At 41.6% G+C, this 25,982-nt stretch overlaps 1 protein-coding gene across 3 annotated transcripts in view; it reads right to left on the bottom strand.

Moving 5' to 3' along the window:
* Positions 1-908: 908 nt before the first annotated feature.
* Positions 909-25,982, bottom strand: part of LOC133575898 (coiled-coil domain-containing protein 39-like) — a 69,583-nt gene continuing 44,509 nt past the window's right edge. Inside the window, exons 14-19 of one of the 3 annotated variants that reach the window (XM_061928806.1) lie at positions 19,048-19,180; positions 12,715-12,874; positions 12,507-12,613; positions 5,340-5,396; positions 1,529-1,602; positions 909-1,420 (exon numbers count right to left, since the gene is read on the bottom strand). In XM_061928806.1, the coding sequence (XP_061784790.1) occupies positions 1,330-1,420; positions 1,529-1,602; positions 5,340-5,396; positions 12,507-12,613; positions 12,715-12,874; positions 19,048-19,180 (622 nt within the window). In that variant the 3' untranslated portion in view covers positions 909-1,329. Of the gene's footprint in view, positions 1,421-1,528; positions 1,603-5,234; positions 5,397-12,506; positions 12,614-12,714; positions 12,875-19,047; positions 19,181-25,982 lie in introns of all 3 variants that reach the window. The other 2 variants (XM_061928805.1, XM_061928807.2) reach the window with 2 other exon arrangements.

Consider the following 25,982-nt stretch of genomic DNA (forward strand, 5'->3'; position numbering starts at 1 on the left):
GAGAGAGAGATATCTACATCCTGAAAATATGCAAACAAAACTGTGTTTAGATAATTGATACTTCAAACTTGCATGAATAAATATTAAGGAATATAACATAACTTGGCTTCTGAGAGTTTCAAAATGTAATGAATAAAATGCTAAAGTTGTTGATAAACAAGCAATTATTTTAATAATCAAATATGGTCATTTTAAATGAATTATTATGATAATTTAAAATCAATTATTTCAAATATGTTTATTTTAATGTATAATTCTATGGCTGGATGTAATAAGGAGTCACGAAAAAATACAAATAAAAATACAATTAATTTTGATGTTTTTAGCAAAATATAGTAAAAAAAAATTTATTTTTTTATTTTTTTTTATTAATAAATATATTTATTTTTAGGTAAGATAAACATAATAATACAATGTATCTCTAGTCTGGATGATTTAGTTCTTGTCACCCTGTTGTCCTCCCGTCGTGAAAAAAGGCTGTCCTCACTCAGGTCCTCATGGAGCTGGAGGGGGCGTTGGCTTCCAGCTCCGGCTGAAAATCGGGAGATTTTCGGGAGAATATTTGTCCCGGGAGGTTTTCAGGAGAGGCGCTGAATTTCGGGAGTCTCCCGGAAAATTCGGGAGGGTTGGCAAGTATGTCTTAAACCAGGGCACTTTATTTCAAATGTCATTTTGTGTTTTTGTTAGCTTTAGAACTGAGCACAGCTAAATGTTTTTAAAAGAAGATTGTTGATTATATTTGACTTTTTAAAAACTAAATTGTTATCTCAAAACACCTCTTTAGTTCCGAACATATTAGAATAGAATAGAATAGAAAGTACTTTATTGATCCCTGGGGGAAATTCAGCACCACAGTTCGCTCACAATAGACAAGAATAATAATAAATAATATTATATAATATATATATATATATATATATTGCATATATATATATGTTCTGCAAAACCTATTTTTCTTACGGGTTGGTACCTGTTTTTGTGTATTTGGGATCCCCATCAGTATACATTTTTAAATCATGACATAGTGGAAATATTTACTTATGTCAACAGATATTTCCATTTATAGGTTAGTTTATGGGACAAACTATGTCGGGATATGAGTTTAGGTCCATATCATAATTTTTTCTGCTCTACAATTTTTATGTATTTACTTGGTGAAAAAGCTAAGCATACAGCATGTATATCTTCTTTTGTAACAACCATTTTCAATACATGTGCAAGTCCACCAGGCCACGGAAGTACAACAATATTAACACAAACACTGATGTCCTCATTACAAACCATGGTTCACTAGTAAAGCTCCAAAGGCAACAAGAAGGGAAAAACCAGTCAGGCTAGATCCAGGTCCAAAATCACGGTCTTTCGCGGGGCCTCCTGTTCCTCAGAAGGCTTTGGGGAGCTGGGCGACATGACAGGATACCTGCAAAACCGAAAAACACTTCACTTTACCAATTCAAAGTGGCAAAATACGACATAAACAGACCAATACATTTCTGTAATATTATTTGTTGTTTTATTTGAGATTGACCTGAGAGAGGCGGAGTTGCTGGCCAAGTTCGATCTTCGAATGACGAGTGAGGCAGATGGAAAAGGCACATTGGCCTAAAAGAAGCGCATGGATAACACACATTTAGAACATAAATAACTATTCTGTTCCATCACTGAGAATCAGCGTTGCCAGATGTATGATAAACATCGCATTTGTACCATCAAGTCATTTAAAAAATCCCATACCCAGCAAGCACTCGACATTGATACAATGTTGATTATACATACTGACTTAAAACTGACTGCGAAACATCCATCCATCCATCTTCTTCCACTTATCCGAGGTCGGGTCGCGGGCGCAGCAGCCTAAGCAGGGAGGCCCAGACTTCCCTTTCCCCAGCCACTTCGTTCAGCTCCTCCCGGGGGATCCCGAGGCGTTCCCAGGCCAGCCGGGAGAGATAGTCTTCCCAACGTGTCCTGGGTCTTCCCCGTGGCCTCCTACCGGTCGGACATGCCCGAAACACCTCCCTAGGGAGGCGTTCGGGTGGCATCCTGACCAGATGCCCGAACCACCTCATCTGGCTCCTCTCGATGTGGAGGAGCAGCGGCTTTAGTTTGAGCTCCTCCCGGATGACGGAGCTTCTCACCCTATCTCTAAGGGAAAGCCCCGCCACCCGGCGGAGGAAGCTTATTTCGGCCGCTTGTATCCGTGATCTTGTCCTTTTGGTGAGGATGGGAACAGAGATCGACCGGTAAATTGAGAGCTTTGCCTTCTGGCTCAGCTCCTTCTTCACCACACCGGATCGATACAGCGTCCGCATTACTGAAGACGCCGCACCGATCCGCCTGTCGATCTCAGAATCCACTCTTCCCTCACTCGTGAACAAGAGTCCGAGGTACTTGAACTCCTCCACTTGGGGCAGGGTCTCATCCGCAACCCGGAGATGGCACCACCCTTTTCTGGGCGAGAACCATGGACTCGGACTTGGAGGTGCTGATTCCCATCCCAGTCGCTTCACACTCGGCTGCGAACCGATCAAGTGAGAGCTGAAGATCTTGGCCAGATGAAGCTATCAGGACCACATCATCTGCAAATAGCAGAGACCTAATCCTGCAGCCACCAAACCGGATCCCCTCAACGCCCTGACTGCGTCTAGAAATTTTGTCCATAAAAGTTATGAACAGAATCGGTGACAAAAGGGCAGCCTTAGCGGCGTCCAACACTCACTGGAAACGTGTCTGACTTACTGCCGGCAATGCAGACCAAGCTCTGACACTGATCGTACAGGGAGCGGACCGCCACAATCAGACAGTCCGTTACCCCATACTCTCTGAGCACTCCCCACAGGACTTCCCGGGGTACACGGTCGAATGCCTTCTCCAAGTCCACAAAGCACATGTAGACTGGTTGGGCAAACTCTCATGCACCTTCCAGGACCCTGCCAAGAGTATAGAGCTTGTCCACAGTTCCACAACCAGGACAAAAACCACACTGTTCCTCCTGAATCCGAGGTTCGACTATCCGGCGTAGCCTCCTCTCCAGTACTCTTGAATAGACCTTACCGGGAAGGCTGAGGAGTGTGATCCACGATAGTTGGAACACACCCTCCGGTTCCCCTTCTTAAAGAGAGGAACCATCACCACGGTCTGCCAATCCAGAGGTACCGCCCCTAATGTCCACGCGATGCTGCAGAGTCTTGTCAACCAAGACAGCCCCACAGCATCTACCCCGGGGGTGGATCTCATCCACACCCGGGTTCTTGCCACCGAGGAGCTTTTTAACTACCTCAGCAACCTCAGCCCCAGAAATAGCAGAGCCCACCACAGATTCCCCAGGCACTGCTTCCTCATAGGAACACGTGTTGGTGGGATTGAGGAGGTCTTCCCTCCACCGATCCACAACATCCGCAGTCGAGGTCAGCAGAACACCATCCTCACCAAACACGGTGTTGACAGTGCACTGCTTCCCCTTCCTGAGGCGGCGGATGGTGGTCCAGAATCGCTTTGAAGGCGTCCGGAAGTCGTTTTCTATGGCTTCCCCGAACTTCTCCCATGTCCGAGTTCTTGCCTCCGCGACCACTGAAGCCGCACACCGCCTGGCCTTCCTGTACCTGGCCGCTGCCTCCGTAGTCCTACAAGCCAAAAGAACTCGATAGGACACTTTCTTCAGCTTGACGGCATCCCTCACCGCCGGTGTCCACCAACGGGTTCTATGATTACCGCCACGACAGGCACCAACTACCTTGCGGCCACAGCTCCAATCAGCCGCGTCGACAATAGAGGTGCGGAACATTGTCCACTCGGACTCAATGTCCAGCACCTCCCTCGTGACATGTTCATAGTTCTTCCGGAGGTGGGAATTGAAACTCTTTGTGACATGAGACTGCTAGAAGTTCCCAGCATACTCTCACACTGCGTTTGGGCCTGCCAGGTCTGTCCGACATCCTCCCCCACCATCGCAGCCAACTCACCACCGGGTGGTGATCGGTAGAAAGCTTTGCCCCTCTCTTCAACCGAGTGTCCAAAACATCCGATGACACAACTACAAAGTCGATCATGGAACTGCGGCCTAGGGTGTCCTGGTGCCAAGTGCACATATGGACACCCTTATGTTTGAACACGGTGTTTGTTATGGACAACCACTCGGGTTCAGATCCGGGCGGCCATTCTTCCCAATCATGCCTCTCCAGGTTTCACTGTCATTGCCAACATGAGCGTTGAAGTCCCCCAGTAGGACAAGGGAATCACCCGGGGGAGCACTTTCCAGTACTCTCTCGAGTGTATCCAAAAAGGGTGGGTACTCTGAACTGCTGTTTGGTGTGTAAGCACAAACAACAGTCATGATTTGTCCCCCCCACCCGCGGAGGAAAGCTACCTTCTCGTCCACTGGGTTGAACTCCAACGTGCAGGCTTTGAGCCGGGGGGGGGCAACAAGAATTGCTACCCCAGCACGTCGCCTCTCATTGCGTACAACGCCAGTGTGGAAGAGAGTCCAGCCCCTCTCGAGAGAACTGGTTCCAGAGCTCTTGCTGTGCGTCGAAGTGAGTCCGACTATATCCAGCCGGAACTTCTCCACCTCGCACACTAGCTCAGGCTCCTTCCCCCCCAGCGAGGTGACATTCCACGTCCCAAGAGCTAGCTTATGTAGCCGAGGATCGGACCGCCAAGTGCCCTGCCTTCGGCTGCCGCCCAGCTCACAACGCACCCGACCTCTATGGCCCCTCCCATTGGAGGGGGGACTCACGTTGCCTCTTCGGCCGGGCCCCATGGGGACAGGCCCAGCCTCCAAACGCTCGCCATCGTGCCCCAACTCCGGGCCTGGCTCCATAGAGGGGGGCCCCGGTGACCCGCATCCGGGCGAGGGAAATCGGAGTCTCGGTTATTGCACTTTCATAGAGGTCTTTGAGCTGCTCTTTGTCTGATCCCTCACCTAGGACCCGTTTGTCTTGGGAGAGCCTACCAGGGGGCATGGAAGACCCCGGACAACATAGCTCCTAGGATCATTGGGACATGCAAACTCCTCTACCACAATAAGGTGGCGGCTCAGAGAGATATATAGGCTATATATAGGCACATATATATGGTCCAGGTACTTGTTATTGGCAAACATGCACACACAGGAATTATCGTAGCAAATGGTCAAAACAGTATGATTTAAAAATTCCGGTACGATAATTATTAAAAATAATCTGGCAACGCCTCTGGAAACAATAATTTGGATCGTTGGACTTAGAAGTCTTTAAAACCTGCTGAAATAGTTGCTGCAGCACTGATTTGAGCTGGGGCTTAAACCTGGTGGCAGTAACCAGCATGTCATTCAGAGAGGCGTTAAAGTCCATCATTCGCCTCACTTCCTTCTCCAATTCCTGCCTGGCTTCTAGTTGATTCTTCAGCGAATGGTTCAATTCCTGAAAGTCGTAAAGAAAGGAATGGAAAAACACCCTAAAGATTTAATTGAACACTCTCTGGTGGGAAATAACATTGTGCAAAAAGCTGCAGCTTCGGATGCAAAATATGCGGATCAACATTTGCAATAGAAATTAGTGTTTAAACCATACTTGCCAACCTTGAGACCTCCGATTTCGGGAGGTGGGGGGTGGGGGTGGGGGGTGGGGAGTACTGGGAGGCGTGGTTTGGGGCTAATAGGGGAGGAGTATATTTACAGCTAGAATTCACCAAGTCAAGTATTTCATATATATATATATATATATATATATATATACAATATATATATTTATATATATATATATATGTATATATATACACAATATATATATATATATATATATAAATAAAAGAAATACTTGAATTTCAGTGTTCATTTATTTACACATATACACACACATAACACTCATCTACTCATTGTTGAGTTAAGGGTTGAATTGGCCATCCTTGTTCTATTCTCTGTCACTATTTTTCTAACCATGCTGAACACCCTTTCGCAGGTACCCAGAAAGGTTTCGAGTACCACCAAAAAAACTGAATCTCTGAAGACAGTATAAAAATCTGTGTTAAAGGTGTACAAATACTGTTTGTATAATAAGCATGTTATTTTTTTTTTTTTACAAATGAGGGTTAAGAGTTCAGTACTATAAAAAAAAAAAAAAAAGAATGTGGCTTGAGTACAGTTTTTTTAATTGAGCTGCTGCATTTTTTGGTTGGGTTGGTTATTTATTTTGAGTAACATCTATACATTTCTAAAAGGGGAATAATGTAATAGAGTTATCTATGTTTGTCTGTTGCCATCTCCTGGTGAATGTTGGCTATAGCGTACTGGGGTTAATTTTTGGTTGGCCAACGATTTATGTGGTGTTGCGCACCTGACGTCACTCAGGTCCGCATGGAGCTGGAGGGGGCGTGGCTTCCAGCTCCGCCTGAATTTCGGGGAGATTTTCGGGAGAAAATTTGTCCCGGGAGGTTTTCAGGAGAGGCGCTGAATTTCGGGAGTCTCCCGGAAAATCCGGGAGGGTCGGCAAGTATGGTTTAAACGCATTGATTAGTTCCAGCTGCATTAACACTCCCCATTCTCTCTTGAATTACCATTGTTTGCTGAAAAAGATAACACGCTAATACACTCTTGAACTTGATTTACGAACCCAGGACACAAAAAATTAAAAAAATTAAAAAATAAATAAAAATACAAATAAAATTAAAAAAATTATTTACGAACCCATAATTCCCCGATTCAAGTTACTTGTGTCAATTCTGGTTCCCAATGATTCTCCATTACGATTCTTTTCACAGGGCTATTTTCAAGGAGTTAACATCAATTATTAGAATTTTTTTCATTTTGTAATTGAAAACCACAGAAAAAAACATACACATATCCTATATTGAAATGCACCGATTGGTTCCAGCTGCAATAACACTCTTCATTCTCTCTTGAATTACCATTGTTTGCTGAAAAAGAAAAAAAAATCAAGCTAATATTACACTCTTAACCTTGATTTACGAACCCCTAATTCCCCAATTCCAGTTACTCGTGTCAAGTCTGGTTTACAATAATTCTCCATTCCGATGCTTTTAAGAGGCACGGTCAATATTATTTTCACAGGGCTATTTTCGAGGAGTTAATATATATCAATTATTTGAACAGTATCATTTTGTATTTGAAAACCACAGAAAAAAACTTTCACATATCCTGTTGTTTCTTTGTTAAGGTTAGTGGTGTTCCAATTATGGTTTTAAGCTCAAATCTGCCGATACCAATCCTATATACCGGTAATAACCATAATTGTTTTTAAATATATTTATGGTAAGTGTTGACGGTTTAACAATATCAAAACGGTATATAAACTAGTTCTTTATTCTCATTTATTACATGCAATTGTATGAGCAAAACAAAGTCAATAGAGCACAACAACTAAACAAAAGTAAAAACTACCGTATTTTCCGGACCATAGGGCGCACCGGATTATAGGGCTCACTGCCTAGTAAGGTCTATTTTCATACAAAAGGTGCACCGGATTATAGGGCGCATTAAAGGGATGATATAGGGATTTTTTTCTAAATGGAAATCACTTCCTTGTGGTCTACATAACATGTAATGGTGGTTCTTTGGTCAAAATGTTGAATAGATTATGTTTCACAGATCATCTTCAAGCCGCTTTCTGACAGTCGCTTCAGGATGCGCCGTTTTGTGGGCGGTCTTATTTACGTGGCTCACCTTTCGACAGCGTCTTCTCTTTGTTGTAGCGGTGTAGCGTGCAAGGACGGGAGTGGAAGAATTGTCAAAAGATGGAGCTAACTGTTTTAATGACATTCTGACTTCATCCGTGGCTCACTAGTGCAACAACAACGGAAATGTGTCCCGTGAGAAAAACGTCCGACCGGAACTCTCTAATAACTAATGTTCCTTGGGTGAATAATGCAAACTCACTACACCGGTATGTTTTAGCGCTTTCTCGACGAGTTTACTGACAGATATAAGTTGGAACTTTACACTACTTTATATTAGAAATGGCAACAGCGGAGGATGAATGTCCCATAACAAGAAGATAGAGAAAAAGAAGAAGATTATCGACTACGGACTACAATGGTGCACGCGCGCACATTTTCACTACTTATGCAGATCCCAAATACACATCAGCAGGTACCAGAAGGTAAAAAAAGTTGCTTTTGCATATTATTGCGAAACAAAACGCCAGATAATATGTCTTACCTTATACACACACACCATAATAATACTCCTATGTTGAAGCACAGTACAATCCATCAAGCGGTGCGGCTTCATAGCTTACCAAAGTCGTACTAAAACATTATTGATTTTTGAGAACCGTGTGTAATGTTCTATGTTTTCAATGGAACATATAACATTTTGGTGTTGTTTACTGGAGTCTAGGGATGTCCCGATCCGATATTTGGATCGGATCGGCTGCTGATATTTGCCAAAAATTGCGTATCGGCAAGGCATGGGAAAATGCCGATCCAGATCCAGTTTAAAAAAAAACTATGTTCCGTGTTTTCCAACGCACCGATTTAAATAATACATTCCACTTTTCTGCTGCTCCGCAATTTCCGTTCCGCATTTTCCAGCACACCTTCAACACATCCACATGTCTGTGAATTCTCACACAGTTGCTTTTAGCTGCTGGCATTACACGACAGGCTCTTCTCACTCTTTCCTGTGTCTCCCTCTCACAGACAGCAGCGCACCTTCTTACACACGTCACATACTGTCACGACACACCTCACATACTGTCACGTCATACGTCACATACGTATACGTCCTCCCCGAGCAGAGAGGTAGCAGCATGGCTAACGTTAGCTGTGATGCTAGCGCAGCCGTGCGAGCAACGCTCCCTCTAAGGTGCTCGCCTGTGCAATTGCGCACTGTTTAAGCGTCCTCTGCGCATAGCAAATCTATGCCACGCACAAAATCAAATAAAAAAATAAGCGCATAACAATTTTCGACACACGGACACGACAGAGAAAACAGTTTTCGTCATCATTGTTCAAATATTGTGACGTCTGTCGAGACGCTTATCTCCATTCGGTGCCACACGTCCACACCATCAAAATGCCGAGGCAAAAATTTCCAGATCAACACCGTATGAAAAAATTTGTGATTTTTTTAGTTGTGATTTCCTTCTCTGCATGAAAGTTTAAAAGTAGCATATATTAATGCAGTATGAAGAAGAACGTTTTAATATAGACATGCAAACTTTGAAAGAAAATTTTGAAAATCAAGACTACATTTCCTGCAAATGGATGCATTTCTACCCTATATTTTAACTTTAGATTTATTCTCATATCAAACTCTTTTGGCTGTCTTTTTGACACTTACATCCGGCGCCCCCCTCCACACCCTGGATTATAAATAATGTAAATAATTCAATGTGATTATCTTGTGTGATGACTGTATTATGATGATAGTATATATCTGATAGTATATATCTGTATCATGAATCAATTTAAGTGGACCCCGATTTAAACAGGTTGAAAAACGTATTGGGGTGTTACCATTTAGTGGTCAATTGTACGGAATATGTACTTCACTGTGCAACCTACTAATAAAAGTCTCAATCAATCAATCAAAACACATAGAATCATCATACTGCTGTGATTATATGCATCAGGTGTTCATTCAAGGCTAAGGCAAAATATCGAGATATATATCGTGTATCGCAATATGGCCTTAAAATATCGCAATATTAAAAAAAGGCCATATCGCCCAGCCCTAGTTCAATGATGCCATTTCTGTTTGTCATGTATAATTTTGTCTATTTTGTGTTTATCCTTGAATAAACAGGTCAGTTTCTTGTTACCAACCATTGTGTATGATTCAAACTCCCCTAATTCAGCTGGCTAGTTGTTATCAAGAGTACTAAAACCCTTTTCAACATTATTCTGACAACTAAGTAGGCTAAATAACTTTAAACTTTAATACATGCTCGGATAGGCCAGTATCGGTCAGTATCGGTATCGGTCAGTATCGGTATCGGATCGGAAATGCAAAAACAATATCGGTATCGGATCGGAAGTGCAAAAACCTGGATCGGGACATCCCTACTGGAGTCATATTGCAGTTTACACGTATCTCTTATGTGTGACTGCCATTTACTGGTCACACTTATTATTACACCATGTACCAAATAAAATTGCTTTAAGGTCGGTAAACACAACCAGAATTATGCCGTACATTAGGCGAACCGGGTTATAAGGTGCACTGTCGATTTTAGAGAAAATGAAAGGATTTTAAGTGCGCCTTATAGTCTGAAAAACATGGTAATTCCTTGTGATGTGAATTATATTTATAAAGCGCTTTTCTCTTGTGTCTCAAAGCGCTTTACATAGTGAAACCCAATATCTAAGTTACATTTAAACCAGTGTAGGTGGCACTGGGAGCAGGTGGGTAAAGTGTCTTGCCCAAGGACACAACGGCAGTGACTAGGATGGCAGAAGCTGGGATTGAACCTGGAACCCTCAAGTTGCTGGCACGGCCACTCTACCAACCGAGCTATACCGCCCCTTGTAATTCCTTTACAAGAAATAACAGGAATATAGGAAACTTTACCTGCAGTGTCCAATATCCACTATTTATTTCACAGTCATTGAGGTTTTTTTTGCTAAAAAGCTACCGAATCGATTTCAAATCACTGAAACGTTTCCGATCGTGTCGTTCTAAAAAAAGACGAGATCGTCCCTGAATCGTATCGGCAACCAGAAATACCAAATCAAATTGTTGTTCAAACAAACCTTTACACCCCTAGTGGCGATGACACATTTTCTTCTGTAGTTTGTTCATGTAAACCAGACCATGTTACACAAAAAAACAAGGACAAAATCCTACTACCGTATTTTTCGGACTATAAGTCGCAGTTTTTTTTCATAGTTTCACGACTTATACTCAGGAGCGACTTATGTGTGAAATTATTAACACATTGCCGTAAAATATCAAATAATATTTTTTAGCTCATTCACGTAAGAGACTAGACCAGGGGTCGGCAACCCGCGGCTCCGGAGCCGCATGCGGCTCTTTGATCACTCTGATGCGGCTCAGCAGGTTACTTGCTGAACCCCCCAATTTTCCTGTGAGACTTCCGGATTTCAGTGCCTCTCGCAGAAAACTCCCGGGAATAATATTCACCGATTTTCACCCTTTCAGCCATAATAAGGGCGTGCCATGATGGTACAACATTTAGGCTCTCTACAATCTGTATTAACAGCGTGCCAGCTCAATACTTGTTATACAATATACATCTTCTGCTTGCACATGACAGCAAGGCATACTTTGTCAACAGCCACACAGGTTACACTGACAGTGGCCATATAAAACAACTTCACACACACTCTTACTAATAATGCGCCACACTTTGAACCAAGACCAAACAAGAATGACAAACACATTTCGGGAGAACATCTGCACCTTAACACAACATAAACACAACAGAACAAACACCCAGAATCCCATGCAGCCCTGACTCTTCCGGCCTACATTATACACCCCTGCTACCACCAAACCCCGCCCCCACCCCAACCCTGCTCCCTCACACATCAACCCCCCCCCCTCTCTGTGCGTCGGTTGAGGTGGGCGGGGTTTGGTAGCGGGGGTGTATAATGTAGCCCGGAAGAGTTAGGGCTGCATGGGATTCTGGGTATTTGTCCTGTTGTGTTTATGTTGTGTTACTGTGCAGATGTTCTCCCGAAATGTGTTTGTCATTTCTTGTTTGGTGTGGGTTCACAGTGTGGCGCATTATTAGTAAGAGTGTTATAGTTTTTTTTATACCGCCACCGTCAGTGTAACCTGTGTGGTTGTTGACTAAGTATGCCTTGCTGTCACTTACGTGAGCAAGCGGAAACACCATACAACGTGTGGCTGATCAGGCAGCTGATTGTAGTGAGTGCTATATGCTGTACCATCACGGCACGCATGACGCTGAAAAGCGCCAATCATTTAAAACCCGCGTGCGCATCAGCTTTCAAATTCCATATGAAAGTGTGGGCAGCGTGTCTGAGACCCCTGGTTTATGCATAGCACAAAGCAAAAAGAAAACTTTGTATGCAGTGTTATTTTATTTAAAATTTCAAAAAAATTTTGCGGCTCCCATTGTTTTCTATAATTTGCGAAACTGGTCAAAATGGCTCTTTGACTGGTAAAGGTTGCCGACCCCTGGACTAGACGTATAAGATTTCATGGGATTTAGCGATTAGGAGTGACAGATTGTTTGGTAAACGTATAGCATGTTCTATATGTTATAGTTATTTGAATGACTCTTACCATAATATGTTACGTTAACATACCAGTTGGTTATTTATGCCTCATATAACGTACACTTATTCAGCCTGTTGTTCACTATTCTTTATTTATTTTAAATTGCCTTTCATATGTCTATTCTTGGTGTTGGCTTTTATCAAATACATTTCCCCCAAAAAATGTGACTTATACTCCACTTATATATGTTTTTTTCCTTCTCTATTATGCATTTTCGGCCGGTGCGACTTATACTCCGGTGCGACTTATACTCCGAAAAATACGGTAAATTCTCCAGAGAAGAGACTCAGAATGTGCAAAGAACCTGTAGTTCCTCATGAAGCTTTTCAACTCGTTGTTTTTTGGATTGCAGCGTCTCCTCGGCCACATGAAGCTGCTCTTCAAGATGGAACTTCTCCTTATAATCTGGAGCTGACATAGAGAGACAGACAAATCAGTTTACATTTCAAACTTGCTTTTTCATTCATCAAGCAGACAAGAAAGGACTCGGAATGGTCCATGTCTTTACATACTGGCTTCTTTCGACTTCATGACCGATGTGTGGAATCCAGTGTTGCTGATGTTGAACAACAGGGTTGTGTTCTCCAGAGCTTTATTCTCCTGCTCAGCTCTGCGAATTTTGGCATTTAGACACTCCCCCTGCTGCTTGAGTTCTGCTTTCTCTAGCGCAGCCTAGTGGACAAATAGCATATTGTAGGAATTGGTGCACACAAGATAAAATTAAAGGCCTACTGAAATGCGATTTTCTTATTTAAACGGGGATAGCAGGTCCATTCTATGTGTCATACTTGATCATTTCGCGATATTGCCATATTCTTGCTGAAAGGATTTAGTAGAGAACATCGACGATAAAGTTTGCAACTTTTGGTCGCTGATAAAAAAAAGCCTTGCCTGTACCGGAAGTAGCAGACGAGTAGCGTGACGTCACAGGTTGTGGAGCTCCTCACATCTGCACATTGTTTACAATCATGGCCACCAGCAGCGAGAGCGATTCGGACCGAGAAAGCGACGATTTCCCCATTAATTTGAGCGAGGATGAAAGATTCGTGGATGAGGAAAGTGAGAGTGAAGGACTAGAGGGCAGTGGGAGCGATTCAGATAGGGAAGATGCTGTGAGACCTGATATTCAGCTGGGAATGACTAAAACAGTAAATAAACACAAGACATATATATACTCTATTAGCCACAACACAACCAGGCTTATATTTAATATGCCACAAATTAATCCCGCATAACAAACACCTCCCCCCTCTCGTCCATATAACCCGCCAATACAACTCAAACACCTGCACAACACACTCAATCCCACAGCCCAAAGTACCATTCACTTCCCCAAAGTTCATACAGCACATATATTTCCCCAAAGTCCCCAAAGTTACGTACGTGACATGCACATAGCGGCACGCACGTACGGGCAAGCGATCAAATGTTTGGAAGCCGCAGCTGCATGCGTACTCACGGTACCGCGTCTGCGCATCCAACTCAAAGTCCTCCTGGTAAGAGTCTCTGTTGTCCCAGTTCTCCACAGGCCAATGGTAAAGCTTGACTGCCATCTTTCGGGAATGTAAACAACGAAACACCGGCTGTGTTTGTGTTGCTGCAGCCGCCCGCAATACACCGCTTCCCACCTACAGCTTTCTTCTTTGCTGTCTCCATTGTTCATTGAACAAATTGCAAAAGATTCACCAACACAGATGTCCAGAATACTGTGGAATTTTGCCATGAAAACAGACGACTTAATAGCTGGCCACCATGCTGTCCCAAAAATGTCCTCTACAATCCGTGACGTCACGCGCAGGCGTCATCATACCGAGACGTTTTCAGCAGGATATTTTGCGCGAAATTTAAAATTGCACTTTAGTAAGCTAACCCGGCCGTATTGGCATGTGTTGCAATGTTAAGATTTCATCATTGATATATAAACTATCAGACTGCGTGGTCGGTAGTAGTGGGTTTCAGTAGGCCTTTAACGTTACATACCATAATTGATCTTCCGTATTTTCCGATGAGCGGGTGTAGTCAGGTCTATTTTCATACAAAAGGCGCACCGGATTATAAAGCGCATTAAAGAGGTCATATTATATACCGTATTTTTCGGAGTATAAGTCGCTCCAGCCGAAAATGCATAATAAAGAAGGAAAAAAACATATATAAGTCGCACTGGAGTATAAGTCGCATTTTTGGGGGAAATGTATTTGATAAAAGCCAACACCAAGAATAGACATTTGAAAGGCAATTTAAAATAAATAAAGAATAGCGAACAACAGGCTGAATAAGTGTACGTTATATGAGGCATAAATAACCAACTGGTATGTTAACGTAACATATTATGGTAAGAGTCATTCAAATAACTATAACATATAGAACATGCTATACGTTTACCAAACAATCTGTCACTCCTAATCGCTAAATCCCATGAAATCTTATACGTCTAGTCTCTTACGTGAATGAGATAAATAATATTATTTGATATTTTACGCTAATGTGTTAATAATTTCACACATAAGTCGCTCCTGAGTATAAGTCGCACCCCCGGCCAAACTATGAAAAAAACTGCGACTTGTAGTCCGAAAAATACGGTATATGCTTTTCTACACTTAAAACACTTTCTTGTGGTCTACATAACATGTAATGGTGGTTATTTGGTCAAAGTGTTGCATATATTATGTTTTACAAACCATCTTCAAGTCGCTTTCGGACAGTCGCTTCAGGATGCTCCGTTTTGTGGGCGGTCTTTTCTCCGTCAAAAGATGGAGCTAACTTCTTTAATGACATTCAGACTTTACTTCAATCAATAACGGAGCAGCATCTCCTCATCCGTGGCTCACTAGTGCAACAACAACGTAAAAAAACGTCCGACCGGAACTCTCTAATAATAACTAAAGTTCCTTGAGTGAATAAAGTGAACTCACTGCACCGGTATGTTTTAGCGCATTCATGGCGAGTTTACTGACAGATATAAGTAAGAACTTTACACTACTTTATATTAGAAATGGCAACAGTGGAGGATGAATGTCCCATAACAAGAAGATAGAGAAAAAGAAGAAGCTTATCGACTACGGACGCGCACAATTTTTCAGGACTCATGCAGAACCCGAATACAGATCAGCAGCTACCAGAAGGTAAGAAAAGTTGCTTTTTCACAATATTGCGAAACAAAACGCCAAATAATATGTCTTACTTTATACACACACCATAATAATACTCCTATGTTGAAGCACAGTACAATCCATCAAGCGGTGCGGCCTTTATACGTTACCAAAGTCGTACTAAAACATTTTGATAGATTTTTGAGCGCCGTGTGTAATATTCAATCATTTCAATGGAAAATATAAAATGTTTGTGTTGGTTACTTGAGTCATATTGCAGTCTACACGTATCTCTTGTGTGTGACTGCCATCTACTGGTCACACTCATCAATTCACCATGCACCAAATAAAATAGCTTCGAGGTCGGTAAGCACAACCAAAATTATCCCGTACATTAGGGTTGTAAGGCGCACTGTTGAGTTTTGATCAAATGAAAGGATTTTAAGTGCGCCTTATAGTCCGAAAAATAAGGTAATTACAGCTGGGTGTTTATTTACCAAGACCGCAAAGAATGGTCTTATAACAACCTCAATGATTTTAACCAAGACATGCACATATATTTAATGAATTACTTCAATTAATTCATTTTGTTATTGTTTGCCGGTTCAAATAACTCAAAAAACACGGGCAAATGCCAAATGGAATAAGGAAAAAGTCATTACATATTGGGGGCTGATCCAGATCATTCCTACTAAGTTACTTTATAAGCTTCAACTTCTGTGAGTGTTTATGCCAATAGAAAATCTCCTTTAAAGATTCTGCAACATGCTGAGAATACATTTAAAAAAAAAAAAAGCAAGTTGAATCAGGTTTGTTTTCAAAATAAAATACATATTTCTATCTTAAAAGTCATGCACATTTTTAGATATGTAAATAATTTAAATAATAATATTCTATCCAGCAGTTAGTTTATTTAAATAATTTTTAGGTTGTTATTTTTCCTGAAATCTATTCTTATATTTTAACTGCTCTTTTTTGCAGGGTATATCTAGTTTTATTATATATCCACGCTCTTGTCCTCGACAATGACATATCACGTATAACGCATCAAAAAAGTATTTGGAGAGCTTTTTTGCAAAGGAGAAAAAAAGGCCAAGGCTCCCACTAATTTAGCGTTATGGCAAGTTGTATTCTTCATGCATGTCATGTCTGTGTGACCATGTTTTGTATTAGTCATGTTTAGTTTTGTTTAGTTATTGGACTCTTTAGTTTCTGGCTTTTCACTCCCTTGTCTTGTTTCCATGGTTACCCATTAGTTTCACCTGTTTCACGTTTGGACTCATTGTGCACTCTTGTTTGTCACCATAGCAACCCATTAGTTTTCACCTGTCACGTCACGCACCTGTTTCACGTTTTGAGTCACGCACCTGTTTTCGTTAATCATGTCTGTAGTATTTAAGTTCATTGTTTTCAGTTTGTCTTTCTGGTGACATCCCACATTTATGCTTCTGCACCCTCTCCACACACCCTTAAGACCCTTGCTACTCTTTTTTCATGCCGGTTTCTCGTCCAAGTAAGTTTCTTTATTCATGCCATAGTTTGCAAGTTTTGTTTAATTGTTCATAGTTTCTGCCTTAGTGCAAGTTTTGTGTTTATAGTCAAGTTTTGTACTTCCGCCCCTGTGCACGCCTTTGGTTTGATCCTTTTTTTTTGTAGTTATAGTGTTTAAATAAATCATGTACTCCCCTTCACGCCACGTATGGTCCAAATCTTTTGCACCTCGGGAGAACAAACCACGCCACAGTCTTAGTCGTGACAATGAACTTATTTTTGCTGTATTTATCTGTCACTCTTGTAATCTACACTAAACTGGTCCCTAGTGCAAAAAACACTGGGGACCTGTGCTCTGGATAAAACTGTTAGCAAATTTGAGCAAATAAATGGCGTGCATTTAAGCAAAGATTTTCGCGCACAACATTCTAACAATAGAATTGCAATTGAGTCAAAATATTGGGGTATTTTTAAAGTTGATTTATATTATTTTCTGTGCTTAATCATGATTAATCTGATATATATAAATAAAAAATAATTATTTGACAGCACCATTTAAAATGCAACTACTGTAATCTGGTGGTCACATTAGGAGGTTGCCTACAGCCACTGCTTTATTTTCTGTTTTATTTTACTCAACGCTAATTACAAACCCCGGTTCCATATGAGTTGGGAAATTGTGTTAGATGTAAATATAAACGGAATACAATGATTTGCAAATCATTTTCAACCCATATTCAGTTGAATATGCTACAAAGACAACATATTTGATGTTCAAACTCATAAACTTTATTTTTTTTTTGCAAATAATAATTAACTTAGAATTTCATGGCTGCAACACGTGCCAAAGTAGTTGGGAAAGGGCATGTTCACCACTGTGTTACATGGCCTTTCCTTTTAACAACACTCAATAAAGGTTTGGGAACTGAGGAGACACATTTTTTAAGCTTCTCAGGTGGAATTCTTTCCCATTCTTGCTTGATGTACAGCTTAAGTTGTTCAACAGTCCGGGGGTCTCCGTTGTGCTATTTTAGGCTTCATAATGCGCCACACATTTTCAATGGGAGACAGGTCTGGACTACAGGCAGGCCAGTCTAGTACCCGCACTCTTTTACTATGAAGCCACGTTGATGTAACACGTGGCTTGGCATTGTCTTGCTGAAATAAGCAGGGGCGTCCATGGTAACGTTGCTTGGATGGCAACATATGTTGCTCCAAAACCTGTATGTACCTTTCAGCATTAATGGCGCCTTCACAGATGTGTAAGTTACCCATGTCTTGGGCACTAATACACCCCCATGCCATCACAGATGCTGGCTTTTCAACTTTGCGCCTATAAAAATCCGGATGGTTCTTTTCCTCTTTGGTCCGGAGGACACGACGTCCACAGTTTCCAAAAACAATTTGAAATGTGGACTCGTCAGAAAACATAACACTTTTCCACTTTGTATCAATCCATCTTAGATGAGCTCAGGCCCAGCGAAGCCGACGGCGTTCCTGGGTGTTGTTGCTAAACGGTTTTCGCCTTGCATAGGAGAGTTTTAACTTGCACTTAGATGTAGAAACCAACTGTAGTTATTGACAGTGGGTTTCTGAAGTGTTCCTGAGCCCATGTGGTGATATCCTTTACACACTGATGTCGCTTGTTGATGCAGTACAGCCTGAGGGACCGAAGGTCATGGGCTTTTCTCCAGATTCTCTGAACCCTTTGATGATATTACGCACCGTAGATGGTGAAATCCCTAAAATCCTTCCAATAGCTGGTTGAGAAAGATTTTTCTTAAACTGTTCAACAATTTGCTCACGCATTTGTTGACAAAGTGGTGACCCTCGCCCCATCCTTGTTTGTGAATGACTGAGCATTTCATGGAATCTACTTTTATACCCAATCATGGCACCCACTTGTTCCCAATTAGCCTGTTCACCTGTGGGATGTTCCAAATAAGTGTTTGATGAGCATTCCTCAACTTTATCAGTATTTATTGCCACCTTTCCCAACTTCTTTGTCACGTGTTGCTGGCATCAAATTCTAAAGTTAATGATTGTTTATCAGTTTGAACATCAAATATGTTGTCTTTGTAGCGCATTCAATTGAATATGGGTTGAAAAGGATTTGCAAATCATTGTATTTCGTTTATATTTACATCTAACACAATTTCCCAACTCATATGGAAACGGGGTTTGTCGATACCTCGGAGGTTATTCACTATAACTCTGTTGTAAATGGTAGAGAGGCAGTAATTGGAGCATTTACGGTATCCTTACCTTGGCGATATAGTGAGCTTGAGACCTCACAGCATCCTCGTCGTCCTCTTCAAACGTCGCCATCGAAAAAGTCACAACCTCGTAATGTTTCTTAGAGGCGTGGACTTTGGACAGCTTTGTGTTCAGTTCCACACTTAAGAAGAGGAGAGTTTGGACATGGAAAAAGATCAACGCTGGCCAATATTTAACCACATTTCAAAGCAATCCTCACATATTGTGATGTGCAAATGCTGGGATCTCTCTTTTAATGTCCATTCATTTTTAACTCTATCCTGTTCATTTGAAATTGTCTGCAAGCGTGAATGCGAGTGTCTGTATGTGAAATCTACATTTTAAACCAGGGGTGTCAAGTAGGGATGTCCGATAATATCGGACCGCCGATATTATCGGCCGATAAGTGCTTTAAAAAGCAATATCGGAAATTATCGGTTTCAAGATTATCGGTATTGGTTTCCAAAAGTAAAATTTGTGACTTTCTAAAACGCCGCTTGTGTATACGGACGCAGGAAGATGTGCAGAGCGCCAATTAATCCTTGAAGGCGCTGCCTTTGCGTACTGGCCAAGTCTCATAGTATCTACGGCTTGACACACGTACTCGCGAATGCAAGGCATACTTGATTCAATAGCCATACAGGTCACACTGAGGGTGGCCGTATAAACAACTTTAACACTGTTACAAATATGCGCCACACTGTGAACCCACACCAAACAAGAATGACAAACACATTTCGGGAGAACATCCGGACCGTAGCGCAACACAAACACAACAGAACAAATACCCAGAAGTCCTTGCAGATGCTTGTTTTCATTCAGAAAAATCTCCCTCTCACACGTGATGACAAGGAGAAAAATAATTAGCCCACTCTTTGAGCTTCATCCGTTGCACAAAATAGACTAATAGTCTGGACTGAGTGAAACTGTTTTATTTATGTTTTGTGCCTTTTTCCCCCATGCACTTTAAAGGGGAACATTATCACAATTTCAGAATTGTTAAAACCATTAAAAATCAGTTCCCAGTGGCTTATTATATTTTTCGAAGTTTTTTTCAAAATTTTACCCATCACGCAATATCCCTAAAAAAAAGCTTCAAAGTGCCTGATTTTAACCATCGTTATATACACCCGTCCATTTTCCTGTGACGTCACATAGTGATGCCAATACAAACAAACATGGCGGAAAGAACTGCAAGCTATAGCGACATTAGCTCGGATTCAGACTCGGATTTCAGCTGCTTAAGCGATTCAACAGATTACGCATGTATTGAAACGGATGGTTGTAGTGTGGAGGCAGGTAGCGAAAACGAAATTGAAGAAGAAACTGAAGCTATTGAGCCATATCGGTTTGAACCGTAGGCAAGCGAAACCGACGAAAACGACACGACAGCCAGCGACACGGGAGAAAGCGAGGACGAATTCGGCGATCGCCTTCTAACCAACGATTGGTATGTGTTTGTTTGGCATTAAAGGAAACTAACAACTATGAACTAGGTTTACAGCATATGAAATACATTTGGCAACAACATGCACTTTGAGAGTGCAGACAGCCCAATTTTCATCAATTAATATATTCTGTAGACATACCCTCATCCGCGCTCTTTTCCTGAAAGCTGATCTGTCCAGTTTTGGAGTTGATGTCAGCAGGCCAGGGAAGCTAGGGTCGATAGGGGGTTTAGCTCGCTCGTCTGCGGGAACAAACTGCCGCCATTGCTTGCCATGCTACCGAGGTCCTTTGTCCCTGAATTGCTCACACACTCCGGCAGATTCAATGGGCGTCTGGCGGCAGATTTCTTTGACTTTATCGTTGGAAATGCATCTGCTTTGAGTGTCGCAGGATATCCACACATTCTTGCCATCTCTGTCGTAGCATAGCTTTCGTCTGTAAAGTGTGCGGAACAAACGTCCAATTTCTTGCCACTTTGGCATCTTTGGGCCACTGGTGCAACTTGAATCCGTCCCTGTTCGTGTTGTTACACCCTCCGACAACACACCGACGAGGCATGATGTCTCCAAGGTACGGAAAACAGTCGTAAAAACGGAAAATAACAGAGCTGATTTGACTCGGTGTTTGAGAAAATGGCGGATTGCTTCCCGATGTGACGCCACGTTGTGACATCATCGCTCCGAGAGCGAATATTAGAAAGGCGTTTAATTCGCCAAAATTCACCCATTTAGAGTTCGGAAATCGGTTAAAAAAATATATGGTCTTTTTTCTGCAACATCAAGGTATATATTGACGCTTACATAGGTCTGGTGATAATGTTCCCCTTTAAAGGATGGCTGTGTTATCTACTAGTCTAGACTGAAGCAGTTTTTTTATTTTTGTGCCTTTCTTGTTTTTATTTGCACATCTTTGTTACTCATACGAATACGTCAAGAACAGGGCTGTCATGTCTGTGTGACCATGTTTTGTATTAGTCATGTTTTGTTTTGTTTAGTTATTGGACTCTTTAGTTTCTGGCTTTTCACTCCCTTGTCTTGTTTCCATGGTTACCCATTAGTTTCACCTGTTCCACGTTTGGACTCATTGTGCACTCTTGTTTGTCACCATAGCAACCCATTAGTTTTCACCTGTCACGTCACGCGCCTGTTTCACGTTTTGAGTCACGCACCTGTTTTCGTTAATCATGTCTGTGTTATTTAAGCTTTTCATTTTCTGTTGTCCGTCCTGGTGCCATATCTTTTCTAACCCCGCTATCCTCTCGTATCAAGCCCTGTTCACGGTCCCATGCCACAGTAAGTGTTTTTTATTTCGTGTTCACAGTTTCTACCTTTGTGCAAGTTTTGTTTTCATTCGGCAAGTTTTTTTTTACCTCCGCCATTGTGCGCGCTTTTCGTTTGTTCCTTTTTGATAGTAATAAATAAATCACGTACCCACCTTCAAGCCATGTCCGATCCAAATTCACTTGCATCTTGGGAAAACAAAAACTCCATAGTCCTCGTTCTGACAAGGGCAGATTGAGCCCAGTTTATAGTATACTCTGGACTGAAGATGTGTGCCTTCATTGTTTTTGTAGCTGTTGTTTTGAGGCATGTTTAAAAAAAAATAATAATAATAATGCACTTTGTGAAAGTCAAAGTATAGTATTTCCCATAGTTGTAGTGGGTATTAGGATTGTTTCAGGGAGAGCATGTCCCAAATTCCAAGCTCCTGTTTTGAGGCATGTTAAACAAAATAATGCACTTTGTGACTTCAATAGTGCCATGTTGGCATTTTTTTCCATAACTTGAGTTGATTTATTTTGGAAAACCTTGTTACATTGTTTAATGCATCCAGCGGGGCATCACAACAAAATTAGGCATAATAATGTGTTAATTCCACAACTGTATATATCGGTATCAATTGATATCGGTATCGGTAATTAAGAGTTGGACAATATCGGAATATCGGCAAAAAAGCCATTATCGGACATCCCTAGAGTCAAGCATACGAATTCGGCCCGCAAACAGGTTTTATCTGGCCTGCGAGATGAGTTTGAAATGAGCTGAATTTTTTAAATAAAATAATCTGCTGTTCTAAATGTGTCCACTGGATGTCGCAATAGCAATTCTTTGTATCCCCTGCCAGAAGGGGCGGAGCTACAGTACAGGCCAAAAGTTTGGACACACCTTCTCATTCAATGCGTTTTCTTTATTTTCATGACTATTTACATTGTAGATTGTCACTGAAGGCATCAAAACTATGAATGAACACATGTGGAGTTATGTACTTAACTGAAAACATGTTTTATGTTCTAGTTTCTTCAAAATAGCCACCCTTTGCTCCGATCACTGCTTTGCACACTCTTGGCATTCTCCCGATGAGCTTCAAGAGCTAGTCACCTGAAAGGGTTTTCACTTTACAGGTGTCATAGTTTCGATGCCTTCAGTGACAATCTACAATGTAAATAGTCATGAAAATAAAGAAAACGCATTGAAATGAGAAGTTCAAACCAAGTGAAAACCATTTCAGGTGACTACCTCTTGAAGCTCGTCGAGAGAATGCCAAGAGTGTGCAAAGCAGTAATCAGAGCAAAGTGTGGTTATTTTGAAGAAACTAGAATATAAAACATGTTTTCAGTTATTTCACCTTTTTTTGTTAAGTACATAACTTTCAAATTCATAGTTTTGATGCCTTCAGTGACAATCTACAATGTAAATAGTCATGAAAATAAAGAAAATGCATTGAATAAGAAGGTGTGTCCAAACTTTTGTCCTGTACAGTATGTGCCGTATTATGATAGAGGCAACACTTCCGTGTTTGGACACAACACACGAGCTGCTTATTAGTGATAGTAAACAAAATGTGGATTGTTATGTTCATGCCTTGATTGACAAATATGTTGTTGGTAATCCAACCTGTGACATTTCTAGCCAAATAAATGCTTTTGATAATCTGTACATTTCCTAGACTGGGGACTAGGGTTGTACGGTATACCGATACTGGTATAGTATCGCGGTACTAATGAATCAAAAACGGTACTATACTCTGTTTGAAACGTGTCGTCACGTTGTGACATTGCTGGTTTTACGAGCAGAGGAGCATGTTCGGCAGCGCACAATCACGGAGTACTTACAAGCAGACGCAGTGTGTAGACAGAAAAAAAGTTAAAGTTAAAAAGTTAAAGTACCAATGATTGTCACACACACACTAGGTGTGGCGAAATTATTCTCTGCATTTGACCCTTGATCACCCCCTGGGAGGTGAGGGGGAGCAGTGGGCAGCAGCGGTGGCTGCGCCCGGGAATCATTTTGGTGATTTAACCCCCAATTCCAACCCTTGATGCTGAGTGCCAAGCAGGGAGGTAATGGGTCCCATTTTTATAGTCTTTGGTATGACTCGGCCGGGATTTGAACTCCCAACCTACCGATCTCAGGACGGACACTCTAACCACTAGGCCACAAGGGAGAACGGACGCATTTTGGCCTAAAAACTGACGATAAAGGTGAAGTTATAACACTGTAACGCACTGAGGTGCTTTAAACATGGCTTGCTAGCTACCAGCGAACATCCATCCACAGTGTTTTAGCTACTTCTAAATCACTAATCCTCAACCTCCTTGGTGACAAATAAAGTGAGTTTCTTACAAGTATCATCCCTGCAGGACGAGGAATGGCTAAACATGCTTCACTACACACCGTAGTAGGATACAATAGCTCACCGGCATCACCACCATGATCGCTGGGCACCTGCTGATTGGGCTGGGCATTGCTCTGGTGTATCGTAAAATTCGTAAGGCGATGGCAGCCACTCAAGGAGCCCAAAGGCTGTTCGTCGCAATGGACTGTGGGATCACAGTCTGGGGGTGATTTCTGAACTAAATCGCAAGATGGATCACATCATGGAGAAGCTTGCTGTAAAGGAAGGGTTGGACATGAGGGCCAGCATGGACGAATAGAACAGGCAAGCCATTGTAATGCCTGCTCGAGAAAAAACAAAAATCCTTATATACGATTTGACTCCCTCGAATGGCCTTGAGACAAGAACAGGCTGTTCTGTAATCATCCCCTGAGGAATTTCAAAGATTTTTGACCTCCTTCCCTCCTCCCCTCCTCAACGACACCTGGGAATCGAACTTTGCTTGCATTGCATGCAGAACGACTCTGGGCTCATCAACATTACACTTCACCCAAAGACAATGGGCATATATACAAACACACACAACGCCCCTCACCACCGCTTAATTCTTCTTCGGGGTTATGGACGGCTGAGTAGCGCTTTATTGCAACAGGCCGGCCTCCTTCATATTATGTTTATAAACTCAGGAAATACGTCCCTGGACACATGAGAACTTAAATTATGACCAATGTATGATCCTGTAACTACTTGGTATTGAATCGATACCTAAATTTGTGGTATCATCCAAAACTAATGTAAAGCACCCAAACAACAGAAGAATAAGTGATTATTACATTTTAACAGAAGTGTAGATAGAACATGTTGAAACAGAAAATAACCAAATATTAACAGTGTGGATTGACAATTAATTTTTACAGTTTGTCCCTCATAATTTTGACTAAATAATAGAATGATAAATGACAATATGTTACTGCATACGTCAGCACCCAAATTATGAGCCTTTGTTTGCTTACTTACTACTAAAAGACGAGTTGTCTTGTATGTTCACTATTTTATTTAAGGACAACATTGTTCGATTGCGATAAGCAGGGGCGCCGCTAGGGATTTTGGGCTCCATGAAAATAATCTTTACAGGGCCCCCAACACAGTGTCATTATTTTTTCTGTATTATAATTTCATCATCATTAGGGGCCTCTCTGGGCCCCCCTCCATCATGGGCCCCTAGAATCCGTCTCCTTTACCCCCCCTTTTTGGCGCCCCTGGCGATAAGACACATAAGTTTAATGTTCCGTAAGATTTTTTTGTTAAAATAAAGTCATTTTTTGTGATCCCCTTTATTTAGTATTGAAAGGTATCGAAATACATTTTGGTACCAGTACCAAAATATTTGGTAATGGGAGAACCCTATTGGTGACACATTTTCTGTGTGCACATAAATATGCAGAATAAACTACACAATGTTAGTACATCAGTTAAGGAAATTTAATAAACTACAAACCCCGTTTCCATATGAGTTGGGAAATTGTGTTAGATGTAAATATAAACGGAATACAATGATTTGCAAATCCTTTTCAATCCATATTCTACTGAATGCACTACAAAGACAAGATATTTGATGTTCAAACTCATAAACTTTTTTTTTTTTGTTGCAAATAATAATTAAATTAGAATTTCATGGCTGCAACACGTGCCAAAGTAGTTGGGAAAGGGCATGTTCACCTTTTCTTTTAACAACACTCAATAAACGATTGGGAACTGAGGAAACTAATTGTTGAAGCTTTGAAAGTGGAATTCTTTCCCATTCTTGTTTTATGTAGAGCTTCAGTCGTTCAACAGTCCGGGGGTCTCCGCTGTCGTATTTTACGCTTCATAATGCGCCA

Source organism: Nerophis lumbriciformis, linkage group LG33 (genome assembly GCF_033978685.3).
Source record: "Nerophis lumbriciformis linkage group LG33, RoL_Nlum_v2.1, whole genome shotgun sequence".
In the NCBI taxonomy this organism is placed as follows: Eukaryota; Metazoa; Chordata; class Actinopteri; order Syngnathiformes; family Syngnathidae; genus Nerophis; species Nerophis lumbriciformis.